The 14,106-nt window shown below is 36.7% G+C and overlaps 1 protein-coding gene across 1 annotated transcript in view; it reads left to right on the forward strand.

Moving 5' to 3' along the window:
- The first annotated feature begins 2,297 nt into the window (after positions 1–2,297).
- PSMD14 (proteasome 26S subunit, non-ATPase 14) overlaps positions 2,298–14,106 on the forward strand; it is a 92,918-nt gene continuing 81,109 nt past the window's right edge. Inside the window, exons 1-3 of the mRNA XM_058549097.1 lie at positions 2,298–2,522; positions 8,730–8,854; positions 11,429–11,480. Coding sequence (XP_058405080.1) covers positions 11,433–11,480 — 48 coding nt within the window. The 5' untranslated portion in view covers positions 2,298–2,522; positions 8,730–8,854; positions 11,429–11,432. The remainder of the gene's footprint in view (positions 2,523–8,729; positions 8,855–11,428; positions 11,481–14,106) is intronic.

Raw genomic sequence — 14,106 nt, forward strand, 5'->3', positions numbered from 1 at the left:
TTTTCTTTTTTAAAAAAATAATTTCTATCTCTTCATTGCTATTATCAATTTGGTGCAACATTCTTCTCATACTTTCCTCTAGTTCTTTAGACATGGTTTCCTTTAGCTTTGTGAACATATTTAAAATATTTTATTTAAAAGTCTTTATCTAGTAAGTCCAACATATGGGCTTCCTCAGGAATAGTTCTATTGATTGCTTTTTCTCCTATGTATGGGCCATATGTTCTTGTTTCTTTGCATGTATCATACTTCTTTAAATTTGAAAACTGGACATTTTGAATAATATAATGTGGCAATTCTGAAAATCAGATTCTACCCCCTCCCAGGGTTTTTGTTCTTTCCATTTGTTATAGTAGTTGTTGGTTTAGTGACTTTTCTGAATTCATTCCTTAAAGTCTGTTTTCTGTGTCATGTGTGACTACCAAAGTCTTTGCTCAGTTAGCTTAGTAGCCATCTGATGACTGGACAGAGATTCTCTTAAACATCTTTAACCAGTAAGTCTCCCAGTCTTTGCAGAGGGGCTTAATATGTGTGTTGAGGCATGCCTTCAATACTCAGCCAAAAGTTTACCACTCTATCTTAGTCTTCACTTTTTACTTGAGTGGAGCTTCAAGGTCAGCCAGAGGTGAGACCTTAGGGCCTGTTCAAGTCTTTCCTGAGCATTCACACAGCCCTAGGCATCCACACAACCCTAAGCATGCATATTACCTTCTAGATTCCCAGGAATATGTCAGAGTTTTTCAAAGTCCCTATGGACATCTCATTCCCCAGCTAAATACTTTAGTGTGGTGGAACAGGGGTGCTCCAAACACAGTTGAGGGATTTTTGACCTTTGTATTGAATGTTATGGGGAGCCACTAGTGAAGTTTTAAGCAAAGAAGGGGCATAACTATTTGTAAGGCAGAAAAAAATCTTTGCCAATGAAGTGGAGAATGGATTGAAGGAGGACAGACTGGAGGCAGGGAGATCAAGGAGATTATTGCAGCATTCTAAGAGAAAGATGATAGAGACTTGAGTTAAGCTTGAAGTAGACAGAATGGAGAAAGGGGAGCGGTGGATTGGAAAAACTATTTTGCATTTTACACACTTCATGATTTCTAGAGTGAATAATTGGAAGGCCAGTGGGAACAGGGAAATAAGAGGAAAGTGTCTTCTCTCAGGTCTGATTTGGGAAACTAGTTAGGAGGATGGGGTCATTCACCAAAAAAAGTAAATAGAGGAGGAACAGGTTTTGGGGGGAAATGTAAAGACGCGGCTCCAAATATAATTAATATTACTTTTTTTTTTGTGAGGAAGATCAGCCCTGAGCTAACATCTGTTGCCAATCCTCCTCTTTTTGGTGAGGAAGATTGGCCCTGAGCTAACATCGTGCCCATCTTCCTCTTATAATTACTACTACTTATGATTAAAATAATCTATGTATTTTTAAAATAGAGATGGAATATCTTTGAGAGAAATTCTGTGCAATTGTGCCACTCAAATAGTTTCAAATTCAGATGCTGTAATCCCTCCTTCCCCTCCGTCCAGTAGATTTATCACCATTCTTGATTTAGGAAAGCTTTCAAGATGCTTGTTATTTCGAACATATTCGACAAAGTGAGAGGGGCTTGGTAAACATGCTGCCCTAAGCAGAGCCTGTACCTAAGAGTGATATAAACTTGTTAAGAGTCATTTCTAGGGCGGTTTCGCTCTCTGAAAACCCAGCACAGAGCAGGTAATGGGTTAAACGTCGTTGTTGACGCTAATTACATGGAGAAACGGGAGTAATTGATTCCTTAAGCCCTATAAATTAAACTGAGCTTAAAATAGGTGGTTTTAACATTTGGTAAACGTTGATTTTCCTTGAAATCTGAATCCTTGCAAAGCGCTAAAGACAAGAAAGTGTGTAGACTGCACTATGGAAAAGAACGGTTCCCCCTCTTTACACCTCTCCCTTTTCTCTTTTGCTTCTCAGTTGACCAAGTTAAGTTTAGTTGAAGTGAACACGCTAATTTTTGAGTAGGGCCGCGGTGAACACCAAAACGAAAGGGGTTTTGGTGTCTGCAATCCTGCGGCTCCACTTCCTAGCCAGTCACCTCCCGGGCTGGGTAGGCCGGCGTCTCAGATCTGGGCGGCAGCCTGGGCGCTCCGAGGCGGGAAAAAAAAGGTGGGGGCACCAATGAGAGGATGTCCGCGGCGCGGCAGCGGCCCCGGCGCTAACTTCCGCCCCGCCTTCCCAGCCGAGACGGGGAAGCGCGGCCGCCCGCGCCGCCTGTCCCGTGCGCTCCTGCTGGGACGGCCGCCCGACTCCCGAGTCGTCTCCAATTGGCCGTCGGGGGAACGGAAGCCGAAGGAGACCAGTGAACCCGGAAGTACTTCTCGGCGGAGGCCCGGGCGACACTTTTGAATGGAATCGGGCTGATTCATCGCCGGTTCGCGGAGCCAGAGCCCGGTCGAGTCTGAGCTGGAGCCGCTGCTGCCGCGTCACCGCAGTTGGAAGACAAGGACCCAAACCGCGGCCTCCCGTCCTCGGCCGCCTTCAGGTAAGACGGGGAAGGCAGGCCCCGGAGGTCCGCGGAGGCAGCCGCGCTAGGCCGCTGCCAGCCCCGTGCTCTCCTGAGTCACGTTGCCCAGCCCAGAGGCCACTGGAGGCCCGGGCCCTGAGGGAGGAGCCCAGGCTCCTTCGTCCTCCTCGCCGGCTACCCAGGGCTCTGGCAGAGTTAGGTCTGGATGTGGTGTCCTTCCTCCAGGCGTTTCTGCTCCGCTGAATTCACCAAACCTTGGGAACCTCTCCTGCCTACAGAGGGAGAACCCTTGTTTATGGTCTGTGTGCTCTACTGCGAGTTACTCCTGTGTTGAAAAACTTCAAAGCAGACAGAGGAAACAAGGGAGAGAGAAAAAAATGAACTTTCCCTTTGAATGCATGTTTGCTTTATCACTTGCCCTTCCAATAGGCCTTGACCCTTTTTCTCTTAATGTTAGGTTTTCAACTCCCTTTAACAAACAAACAAACAAAAACCCCAGAGATGCGCTGGTTTTTAACCTTGAAAATCTTCAAAACAGTGTGGTTATTCCTGCTGTGGCTTTTACCTTAATACTTTTAATTTGTCCTAATTGAGTAGTAGTTGGTGCGTTGATTACATTTCCTGTTTTCAGTAAAGAAGAAATCTGCTACTGTGTGTTACTTCTTGGAACTTAATTTTCCTGGGGACGTTACTTTGTGTCTGTCAAAAGAAAAGTGTAAACTTTTCGCAAGAGTCTGAATGTAAATCTAGTGACTGAATGAAAAATTCTTGAAATTAAAATGGTAACAGAAAGTTGATAAAGACTTCATGGGAAAGGCAGGGAAGAGGCTTTAAAAATTAGCATAGAAATATAGTTTTAGGGTGAAAATGATTTTTTTTCACTGCTCACGAAAGTATGTTTTTAGTGCTGCTGACTTTATGAGTAAAGCAACAAGAGAGTCACTGATCAAGTTGAAATAACAAGAAAGAACTGAATGCATTTTTAGTGGAGATGTTTAACATAATGGTAGTCTTCTTGTCACATAAGGCTACCAACTTTCAAAGTTTAAATTATATATGTTTTAAACAAATTGTATGAGTTATTGTGCATTTGACGAGATTAAGATATATATATAGTGGCTCAGAACTAACTACAGTTAAGACGTGTTTAGTGAAGTGATATTTGGTGAAACGCCTGAATATTGTCTTGAATTTGTGCCAGAATAAAATTATATCAGGCCAACAGAAGAAAGTTTTGAAGTCATGATTTTTCAGTGCAGCCTCACCTGTTGAGTTTGGGATATTTTTCCCCCCAGAGGTGCTTGGTAAATAATATATTGCTGTGCTAATTGAGAAGCTGGATTTTAATCTCTCTGACATGGGTATTTTTATACTTGTCATACTTTTGTGTGTAGTATCTAAATTCAGAACCCGTATTTGAAAATCAGTAACAAGAAGCAATTGTGCTTCTGTTTAATTGTTTTCAGTTTTACGGCAATGTTCATTTCATAATTCGGTGTCCACCTGTGAAAGCCTTACCTGAATAACTCATGTGATTTCTTACTCAAAAACTTGTCATACACCCTGTTTGTTGCACTCATTTGACATTCATATTCTGCTTTGTGATATTTGGTGTCCCCCAACTGTAAAATAAGAATTAGATTAAGTAATCTCTTCCAGCTCTAAGATAACACCAACAGCAGCAGCAGCAACAACAACAGTTATTGAGTACCTGTGGAAGTTCCTGGCACTGCATTAGGTGCTTTGTATTTCTTCTTACAACAAACTTGCAAAGTATTATCCCCATTTTATAGATGTGGTCTAGAGTCTAGAAGAAGGTAACTTGTTCCAGGTCGTGTAATGAGTAGGTAGGTTGTAAAGCCAGGATTCAAATCTAGGTCTGATTGGCTCTCGAGGCTTTCTGGCTCTACACTGCTATCCTTTTCTCTCTATGTATTTTTCATGGGTTTATAGCATACCTCCCCAGGTAGATTGTAAATTCTCTTAGTGCAAGCCACTAAGTTTCTTAGTAGCTTTATTTCTGTATCACCTTATACACAAGGTAGTATTTAATAAATGTTTTATTTGAACACTAATTAGGAAACACCTCAAGATATTTATGATAATTCCTTCCTCACTGTTGTAAACTGGGGAAAATCTTGCTTTCAAAATCCTATTTATATAATTAAGTTTAATGTTGACTCTTTATCTTTCTTCCATTGAGGAAAGCCCTTAAGAAAGAGAGAAAGAAGTTCCTAATTACTTTCCACAAATCAGAGAGTAGAGGAATTACAATACAGTGAGATCACAAATATGGAATAGTTTAAAAAGGATTTAGCATCAGTCTGAGAAGTAATAGTATTTAACTGCAGCATGGGTTGGGGAGTGAAAAATGAAAATAAACTAAGAAACAGAATGATAAACTCAAACAGCTAAGGGCTTCATGATTTTGTTTGAGTTTTATGAATTATTGGGACACCAGTGTCCCTCGTGAAAGTGTTGAAAAGTGGGGAAAAAAAAGTCACATTCCAAATCCAGGTTAAGATAATTTTGAAGCATCTGTTTTTTAGGGTTATTCATAGTACCATACATTTCCTGTAAATACTTGAGAACTGATTTATTTTAATTCCAACCTGAACATGATCGAACTGTCAGGTTTTAATCAGATATTAACTTAGTTGGGAGATGAAAAAGTAGAAAATCATCAACCTTTTGATAGTACTGATACTTATTTTGTACTGTTTTTACCAATTAAGATTCTAAACATTACTGTATGTGTGACATTTAAGACATAGTTAAACACTTTATTCATATTATCTGATAATGTTTTTAAGTAAAGTTAGTCATATCATGAATGAGCTCTTGAATCCTCTGCTTTTTGGCAGGTGTAAAAACTTAATTTAGATCCATAGACCTTTTGGATTGCTGTTATTTCTAAGAATTGGCAGTATTCTCTTTTATCTTATACAACAACACTTTAATTTTGTGAACCTCTTTGCTAGATTCTGCAAAATGCAAGTCCCCCCTCTCCAATGTGATTCATTTAGTACTGTGAAATATGCCTGCTGTTTTGAAATTTCACTAAGTGGCAAACTATGTGGGAAGAAGGATCTGTGTCGGATGAACTGTAGCTATGCTCATAAGATGGTGGTGCTGATGACAGCAGCTAGCATTCATTATTTACTTACTCTATGCCAAGCATTGTGTTAAATGTTTTTTATGTCTGTTGTCTTCTTTAATCTTCTAAACAACTCTGTGAGGAGGATGCTATCATTTTCTCCATTTTGCAGATGAGGAAACTGAGGCTGAGAGAGGTAACTGACCCAAGGACACAGCTAATAAGTGTTAGAGCCAGGATTTGAATCCTGGCACTTGGACTGTAGAGTCTAGCTCTTAACCCTCATTTACCAAGAAAAATAGTCATCACCATTACCGTCTGGGTCTAGTAGACCTTTTGAAATTTTTTACACCTTTAAGTCATTTTACGAATAGTTTACAGAAGTGAAAATAAAGGGATAGTAAAAAACAACTATATTAGAAATGTTAATAAAGGTTAAACATAGCAAGTACAAATTTTTATTCTGTATTTTCCTCATTTTGAAGGTGTATGTACCTGAAATGGACAGCCTCCTTTGAATGTAATTAACTGCTCATCATCCGTCATGCATGAACCTGGAATATATCCATCTTGTGAAGATCAGCTTTACATTTTAAATATGTCTCTAGTAGGCCCTTATGATTAGCTTATGATTTCTTCTGCTGCTTCTTACACTTAAAATACTTTGTATGTGTGTTAAAATATATGTAAACTGAAATTTCCCATTTTAAACATTATTAGGTATTAAGTACATTCACATTGTTGTGCAACCATCACCACTATCCATCTCTAGAACTTTTTTTTTTTTTGCTGAGGAAGATTTGCCCTGAGCTAACATCCACTGCCAATCTTCCTCTTTTTATACATGAACCACCACCACAGCATGGCCACTGACAGACGAGTGGTGTAGCTCTGTGCCCAGGAACCGGACCTGGGCCGCCGAAGCGGAGCGCACTGAACTTAACTACTAGGCCACCGGGACTGGCCTCCAGAATTTTTTTATCTTCCCAATAGCAATACTTTTGAAATCATTGGCAGCTCATAATTTTGTTGAAGAGAGGATGGCTATCATCTTTGCTCACAAAACATTTCTATTTTTAGATTTATAAATACCAATTAGAGTTAGTTCAGTGATTTTTTTCATTTCTGCATTATCTGTTTCCTTTTATTTACCTTAGTGTACACTTCAGCATTTGTCCACATATGAACTATATCAACATCATAGAAGATAAAACAATATGTTACACATCTCTTTAGGAAAACAGGTTCTTGTTGTCGAATAGTATGTGATGAAGTCCTTCTCATTGAATGCCTAACTGGATGAGAATGTCATATTTCTTTTTGGTCTTAGAAATATATTGTTCACTCATTGAGCCTTTTAAAAAATAATTTATTGAGGTGAAATTCACATAACATAAAATTGACCATTTTAGAGTGAACAGTCTAGTGTCATTTAGTGCATTCAGTGTTGTGCAGCTACCAACTCACTCCAGTTCCAAAACATTTCCATCATTCTAGAGTAAAATCTCTTGCCCATTAAGCCGTTTCTCCTTATATTCCCTCTCCCCAGCCCCTGGCAATCACCAGTCTGCATTCTGTCTGTATTGATTTATATATTTTGGATAATTCATATAAATGGAATCATATAGTAAGTGACCTTTTGTGCTTGGCTTCTTTCATATAGTGTAGTGATTTGAGGTTTATCCGTGTTGTAATATCTATCAGTATTTCCTTCCTTTTTATAGCTGAATAAGATGCCATATATTCCATTGTATGTATGTACTAGAGTTTGTTTATCCTTTCATCCTTTCATGGTCATTTGGGCTCTTTCTACCTTTTGGCTTTTATGAATAGTGATGCTATAAAAATGCATGTACACATGCTTGTTTTGAATACCTGTGTTTAATTCTTTTGGATATATACCTAGGAGTGGAATTGCTGGGTCATATAGTAATTACATGTCGAACTTTTTGAAGAGCTCCCAAATTGTTTCTAGCTCTTATTGATTCTTAAGTTCAAGAAAATTAATCTAGGATATTGTCTGAATATGCATAGTCTGAGATTTTGTTTATATTAGTGGTTCTCAACCAGGAATGATTTTGCCCTTCCTGGGGACATTTGGCAGTGTCCGGCAGTGTCCAGTTTGATTGTCACAGCTGGGTAGGTGCTACTGGCATCTAGTGAGTAGAGGTATGCTGCTAAACATCCTGTAATGCACAAGACAGCCTCCTAAAACAAAAAATTATTTGGTTCTGAATAACAATAGTGCTGAAGAAACCCTGGCTTAAATCATCAATTTTATTGTCACCATTAGAGACCAGAGTGCTGTTACTTGTTTCTTTACATTCACCTAGTGATTGTCTAGTAATTGTGAAACTTTTTTTCTCTATCAGTTTTCTCTTTGCCATTTTGGGTGGAATGTGAAAAATTCTGAACTCTCATCTGTGTTCAATGAAAGCTAAAAAAGAAGACCACGAAGATGTTGTCTCTAGTGTTTTATATATTTTGAAAGATGAAGCAATGCTTTTGGCAGTACAATAAAAACTGAAGGATGATGCAGTAGCTGTAATGTATTTCACTATTGCATCGTTTGGGACTATTCTTATCATTCTCCATCTTCTTGTTATTTTACTCTTTTTTGGCATAGTTGGAAATAAGTGATTAGGAAATGATGAACTAATTCCTAGAATAATAAAATAACAAACTTTAAAGATATAGGAAAAATAACATCACTAAGATTCCATAATATATCATAGATTTGTAGTAATGTGCATTGGACCTGTGTGGTAAATGGACAATAGAATGAATTTTGTTCTATTTAAAAATATGAGTAAATTTTCTCTTTGTTCTTTGAAACAAGAAAGACTTTTCTCTAGAAAGACTAAAAGTCATGAATGTCAATCCTTACTTATAATTAGGACTGCTCAGAAAAGAAACTTAACAAACAAAATTTGGATACAGGGTTAATCACTATGCTCTATACCTCCCCGAGATGGTATTTCATTCCATACTTTCTGGAAATAGTGATTAAAAATCAATTGTGATTTCTATTTCACTTTTATGAGTTTTGCTTCTTTTAAAAAAGCTCTTAGCATATTTTTCTCGTTAGTTCTCAAAATAATTATATCTTGTTATTTATTTTTTTTTAGGAGAGAAAAAGAATACTTGGGAAAAGTTATACCTGCCAGTATTAGCAAGAGCTTACCTTAAGAAGAAATTTGTCAAACTCAACAAATTGAAGCTTGACGCCACGAGAGTTGTAGTTACTGACCAGGTGAGAATTAAGAAGGTATTCTACTTTTACCTATTCTTTCAGGATATGATATAAAGATGTTATGAAAATGTGTCATTTTTAACACACATCAAATTATATGTGATAGATAACCAGATTTAAGGGCTCATGAAAGTCATTTAGATAACTAACATTTTTGTTCTTGTTTGCTTTCTATAAACTTTAAAAAAAAAGTAGTGTGATTTAGAACATTTATCAATATATTTCCTTTCCGAATGTTAGTATTTTTATTAAACCTGATTATCTTATCTTAAATGTTCTAGTTTGTTAAATATTTTTTCCTGTTTGCTGAGACATCTAATTTTGTTAAAAACACAAATTTGACCTGCCAGATTTTCTTTCCCTCTGCTCCCCACATTGCTCATGTATGTTCACAGCATCTGGAGTCTGTGTAAAGTCATCAGAAACAACACAGGGGAATAGATAAACTGAACACAGCTGGGAATCGACCTTGGCCTGGAATATATATAATGTCTAAAGTATACTGTATGTTGTTTGTTTTTTTTCCATTTGTTCTTTAAGTTTGTAAGCTTGAAATGATCCAAAAGAATTTCTTTTCCCTTTGGTAATATTTTCTAGAGAAATGTGTTTAATGTTTTAAAATACACAAGTTTTTTTTTTCCCCTCTGTCTACGGCCTTTAAAAAGTGCTATGTATTGAATGCCATATTTGAGTTGAGGAATTTTAATGAGAATTTGATGGATATTTTATTTGTAAATGTTGCTGTTAGGAGGATAAGTTAAGGTTGTAAAGTGGAAATTTTGTCTGAATGATCAAGTTTTCTTATGTGCCTTTTCATTTTTTAAAAATGCCTTTATCCGTTGTGAATCTCGCACACTTGTTGAGTGAAACAAGGCAGACCCAAGAGGATGTGATTTTGTGTATATAAAATTCAAAAGCAACAGAACTAATCTATGCTATTAGAAGTTGGAATTCTACCTTTGCAGGGTGGTAGAGACTGGGAAGGGGGCATAGAAAGTGTTCTTAGGTGTTGATAATGTTTCTTCATCTAGGTGGTGATTATGGGGGTGTGTTCACTTTGTGAAGATTCCATAGCTGTATCATTTGTGCACTTTTCTATATGTGGACTTGAATGAAGTTTGCAATATTAACATTGTTAAATATTCGCAGGGTTAAATTGTTAGCAGATGCAACAAACATGATTAGGCAGTAATGTAATGATCATAAGTACAATAGTGAGTTTTGGTTTGTACAACAGTTCTAACTAGTAAAACAATAGGGACAAATGACTCAACTAATCTGTTAGCATTTAATTTAGAATATAATTTGGAGTAATACCATTTTCTAAAGCATACACTTAGAAAGAAGAGGAATTTTAAGGCATTAACAATTTTTTTTTTTTTTTTTTTTTTTGTGAGGAGATCAGCCCTGAGCTAACATCCGCCAATCCTCCTCTTTTTTTTTGCTGAGGAAGACGGCCCTGGGCTAACATCGGTGCCCATCTTCCTCCACTTTATATGGGACGCCGCCACAGCGTGGCTTACCAAGCAGTGCGTCGGTGCGCGCCCGGGATCCGAACCAGCGAACCCCGGGCCGCCGCAGCGGAGCGCGCGCACTTAACCGCTTGCGCCACCGGGCCGGCCCCAAGGCATTAACAATTTTTAAGTTGAAAAATATGCTTCATTGTCATGTTTAAAGTATTTAGTTGTACTGATATTATTTTTTATAATTTGATTACTCATTTTTGTGTATTTGAGGCCGTATTAGTACCCTTGCTATTTTTTCCTTTGATTTCTTCTTTTTCAAGCTTATGAGAATGTCTTCTGTAGTTATTACAGTCATAAAAAACAAATCAGATTGATATTTCAAAGTTAATCTTTGTATTGATTAACTCTAAAATTATAATTGAGAACAGCAGCTGAATTTCCTTACTGAAAAAGCTATATGTCTCCATAACGTCTGAAACAACGCAAAATATCTGTGTAGGTTCTAGAACACTATCTTAATGCATTTAATGTTTACTTTATAATATTTCTTTTAATATAATGAGTTCGTTTTAAAAAGCCTTTGATGCTAATTCAGAGATCCATAATCTGCTCACAATGTCTTTCACATGTAGTTTTGATGATAACTGACAAGCTGTAAGTTAATTAGCACAGAACTTACTAATGAGGATGTTAAAATTTAATTTAAAAGAGGATTTTTATTTGTACACTCTGGACAAATTGAAGGAAATTCAATCATACATATGATAAGCATTTCAGGCACTTTTTCCTCATTCAGGTACTTTATTAGATAACAATAAGAAAATATAATTAACTTAATGATAGCAAAGTTTTGAAAGTATGCTGAGATTGCTTGTCTTTAAAACTGGGGATAACCCAAAACCAAAGCAGTAAAATAAGGTCTGTTAATTAGCATGGAAGACAGCTTCTTGAATTAATATGTGGTGTTAATTAACAGGAAGTCTGATGTTGTGTTGTAATTACCACCAATATTTTTGACATACTGAGTGACTGAAGGTGAATTATATAGATAGCAATTGAGTAAACACTTTTGTGCTTAGGAACGTTTTCCTTTGTTTCTGTTTTCTAGAAATATGGACAGACTTCTTAGACTTGGAGGAGGTATGCCTGGACTGGGCCAGGTTAGTATATAGACTCTCAGTATTTCTTTGTGTGTAAACTACAAGCCTTTCTCTACTTATCCAAAGAGAAAAGAAATCACTCCCAAGAAAATTGCCTCACAGGTAACCTTATGGTGAGAAGCTCATCTTATTCCTGGTTGCTGTATTGCAACACTAAATAACATGTGGAAAACATTTCTATTAATTTAATTTTCTCCTAGGAATAAATTTTCTCTGTTTGTTTTGATTTAAAATTTTGGGTTATGCAAGATTATCAAACTTGTCTTTTAATAAAAAAATGACTCAAAATATCTTGTTTCTGGATTTACAATGTAGACGTTAAAAGTAACGCATGAAAGGGCCGGCCCAGTGGCGCAAGCGGTTAAGTGCGTGTGCTCCGCTGTGGCGGCCCGGGGTTTGCCGGTTAGGATCCCGGGCGCGCACTGACACGCCACCTGTTAAGCCATGCTGTGGCGGCGTCCCATATAAAGTAGAGGAAGATGGGCACAGATGTTAGCCCAGGGCCAGTCTTCCTCAGCAAAAAAAAAAAAGAGAGGAGGATTGGCATCGGATGTTAGCTCAGGGCTGGTCTTCCTCTCTCACACACACACACACACACACACACACACACACACACACACAAAAAAAAAAAAAAACTTAAAAAAAAAAAGTAACACATGAAAAAGTAAACATGGCATACTCTTGGCAAGATCCAGAAAACTGACTGGTAGAGCATTTGTATGTACAGTCTTAACACTGATAAATTACTTCCAGTAATTATGATACATGGATGAATTAAGTATTATCTTTCTTTTTTCTTTAAATTTGGTGTATATGGTTTCTTTTACATTCTTATTAAAATTAAATGAATTTTCAGTTTTTTTAATATTTTCATTTATCTTGTTCCATGCTGTTAGGCAAATGGCCTCTAGATAGATTTCTGTCTCAGGATATTCTATCTGCTTTCAGCTAAAGAAGAAATTTCTGCCTGTTTTGAGTTCTACATTGATTATTTTTCCAGTCCTCCATTACAAAAGAGATGATTATGTGTTGTTCCTTGAGACTTTTATGTAATATATTGTTTTATGACTAAATTTTGGGAATATTTTTATAACCCACCTTTAGAACTCTTTTAGATAACAGTTTTCCCTCATTTCCATATCACTATCCATGACTTTGTCTTCTTTCATTGAAAGTAGTCTATATTTTTTGTAAGAAACAGTTTTGTTTGAGATTTCATGAAATTTTCAGTGTTTTGGAGGCATTTTCACAAGATTTCTTTGATTAGGTCTATCATAGTTTATGACTAATAAACCTTTTCCTTTTAGAAAGTTGAATTCATTTTGTGGTTCTGTATTGCATTCTTGCATAAGGTTAAGTTATTTTCATTTACTTTTGTTAGTTTTAAATATTTCTTATGTTCCTTTATTGTCAGCCTGTTTCTTCATGATTCTTCATTTTTGTAAGATCTGTGTAATCCATTCTCTTGAGATGCCTAAGCCTCTCTGGATTTGACCCTTCCAAAGCTGCTTCCATACTTTTATAAATATTCTAGATAGCTTCTAGAATTTCCTTAACTTATTCTAAAATTAGCCATAACAACGTTAAGACACATGAACATGTCAGAAGTGAGCTGAGGTGGTATATAGGTACTACAGATTTACTTGCAAATTATAGGTAAAGATGTTGCCATAGTAGAATTCTTAAGGGAAGTTGCATCAAATTTAAATACCAATAAACTTTCCTTAAACATCAGATACAGTAAATTATATATCCATGCTGGAAATCCATGCTGGGAAATTGATGGACATGAAATAATGGTTTTACTGACCACAAGTTGAGCTACATCATGTCTCAGTGACCACTGCAAACCTTTGCATTAAGTGGAAAACTAAGCGTTGGTTCAATAACCTCTCTTCATAGTTTGATAATTTAATCAGCCCTTGTGTCCTCAGTTTGTATTCTTTGTTGAACTTAAAAATATGTTGCTTGAGGGGCCAGCCCAGTGGCATAGTAGTTAAGTTCATGCGCTCTGCTTCGGTGGCCTGGAGTTCGCAGGTTTGAATCCCGGACACGGACCTACATACCACGCATTAAGCCATGCTGTGGTGGCATCCCGCGTACAAAATAGAGGAAGATGGGCACAGATGTTAGCTCAGGGCTAATCTTCCTCAGCAAAAAAAAAAAAAAAAAAAAATGTTGCTTGAGAATCTGTCATTTCATATATGTGTTTCATCTTCCCAATTAGATGACAAACTCTCAAGAGAATAATTTGTGGGGTTCTTATTGCTGTGATATCTCTTTATCAAATACTAGGTGTTCAATGATTAATTTTTTTTCCTAAAATTTTATTTTACTCTTGATCTAGACTAATTTGACAAACAAATACTTATGTTCTTTCTGCAACATGAAATGTTAAGTGTATTATTTTTTAATAAACAGGTATAAAACATGAAGTGTATTGTTTATTTTTAATAAGTCAAAGATCTTTGGATCGAATAGCTACTCTTTCCGTTAGATAATTTAGCATAGCAGGGCAATAAAAGTAGAAAAGGACACAAGTTGTTTTATTCTTCTAAAAATCAATGGGAAATGTTACTATCTTACCATTTAATGGAAAAGACAGAATTTCCTCATAAATAGAGGA

Source organism: Diceros bicornis, chromosome 10 (assembly GCF_020826845.1).
Source record: "Diceros bicornis minor isolate mBicDic1 chromosome 10, mDicBic1.mat.cur, whole genome shotgun sequence".
Lineage (NCBI taxonomy): Eukaryota > Metazoa > Chordata > Mammalia > Perissodactyla > Rhinocerotidae > Diceros > Diceros bicornis.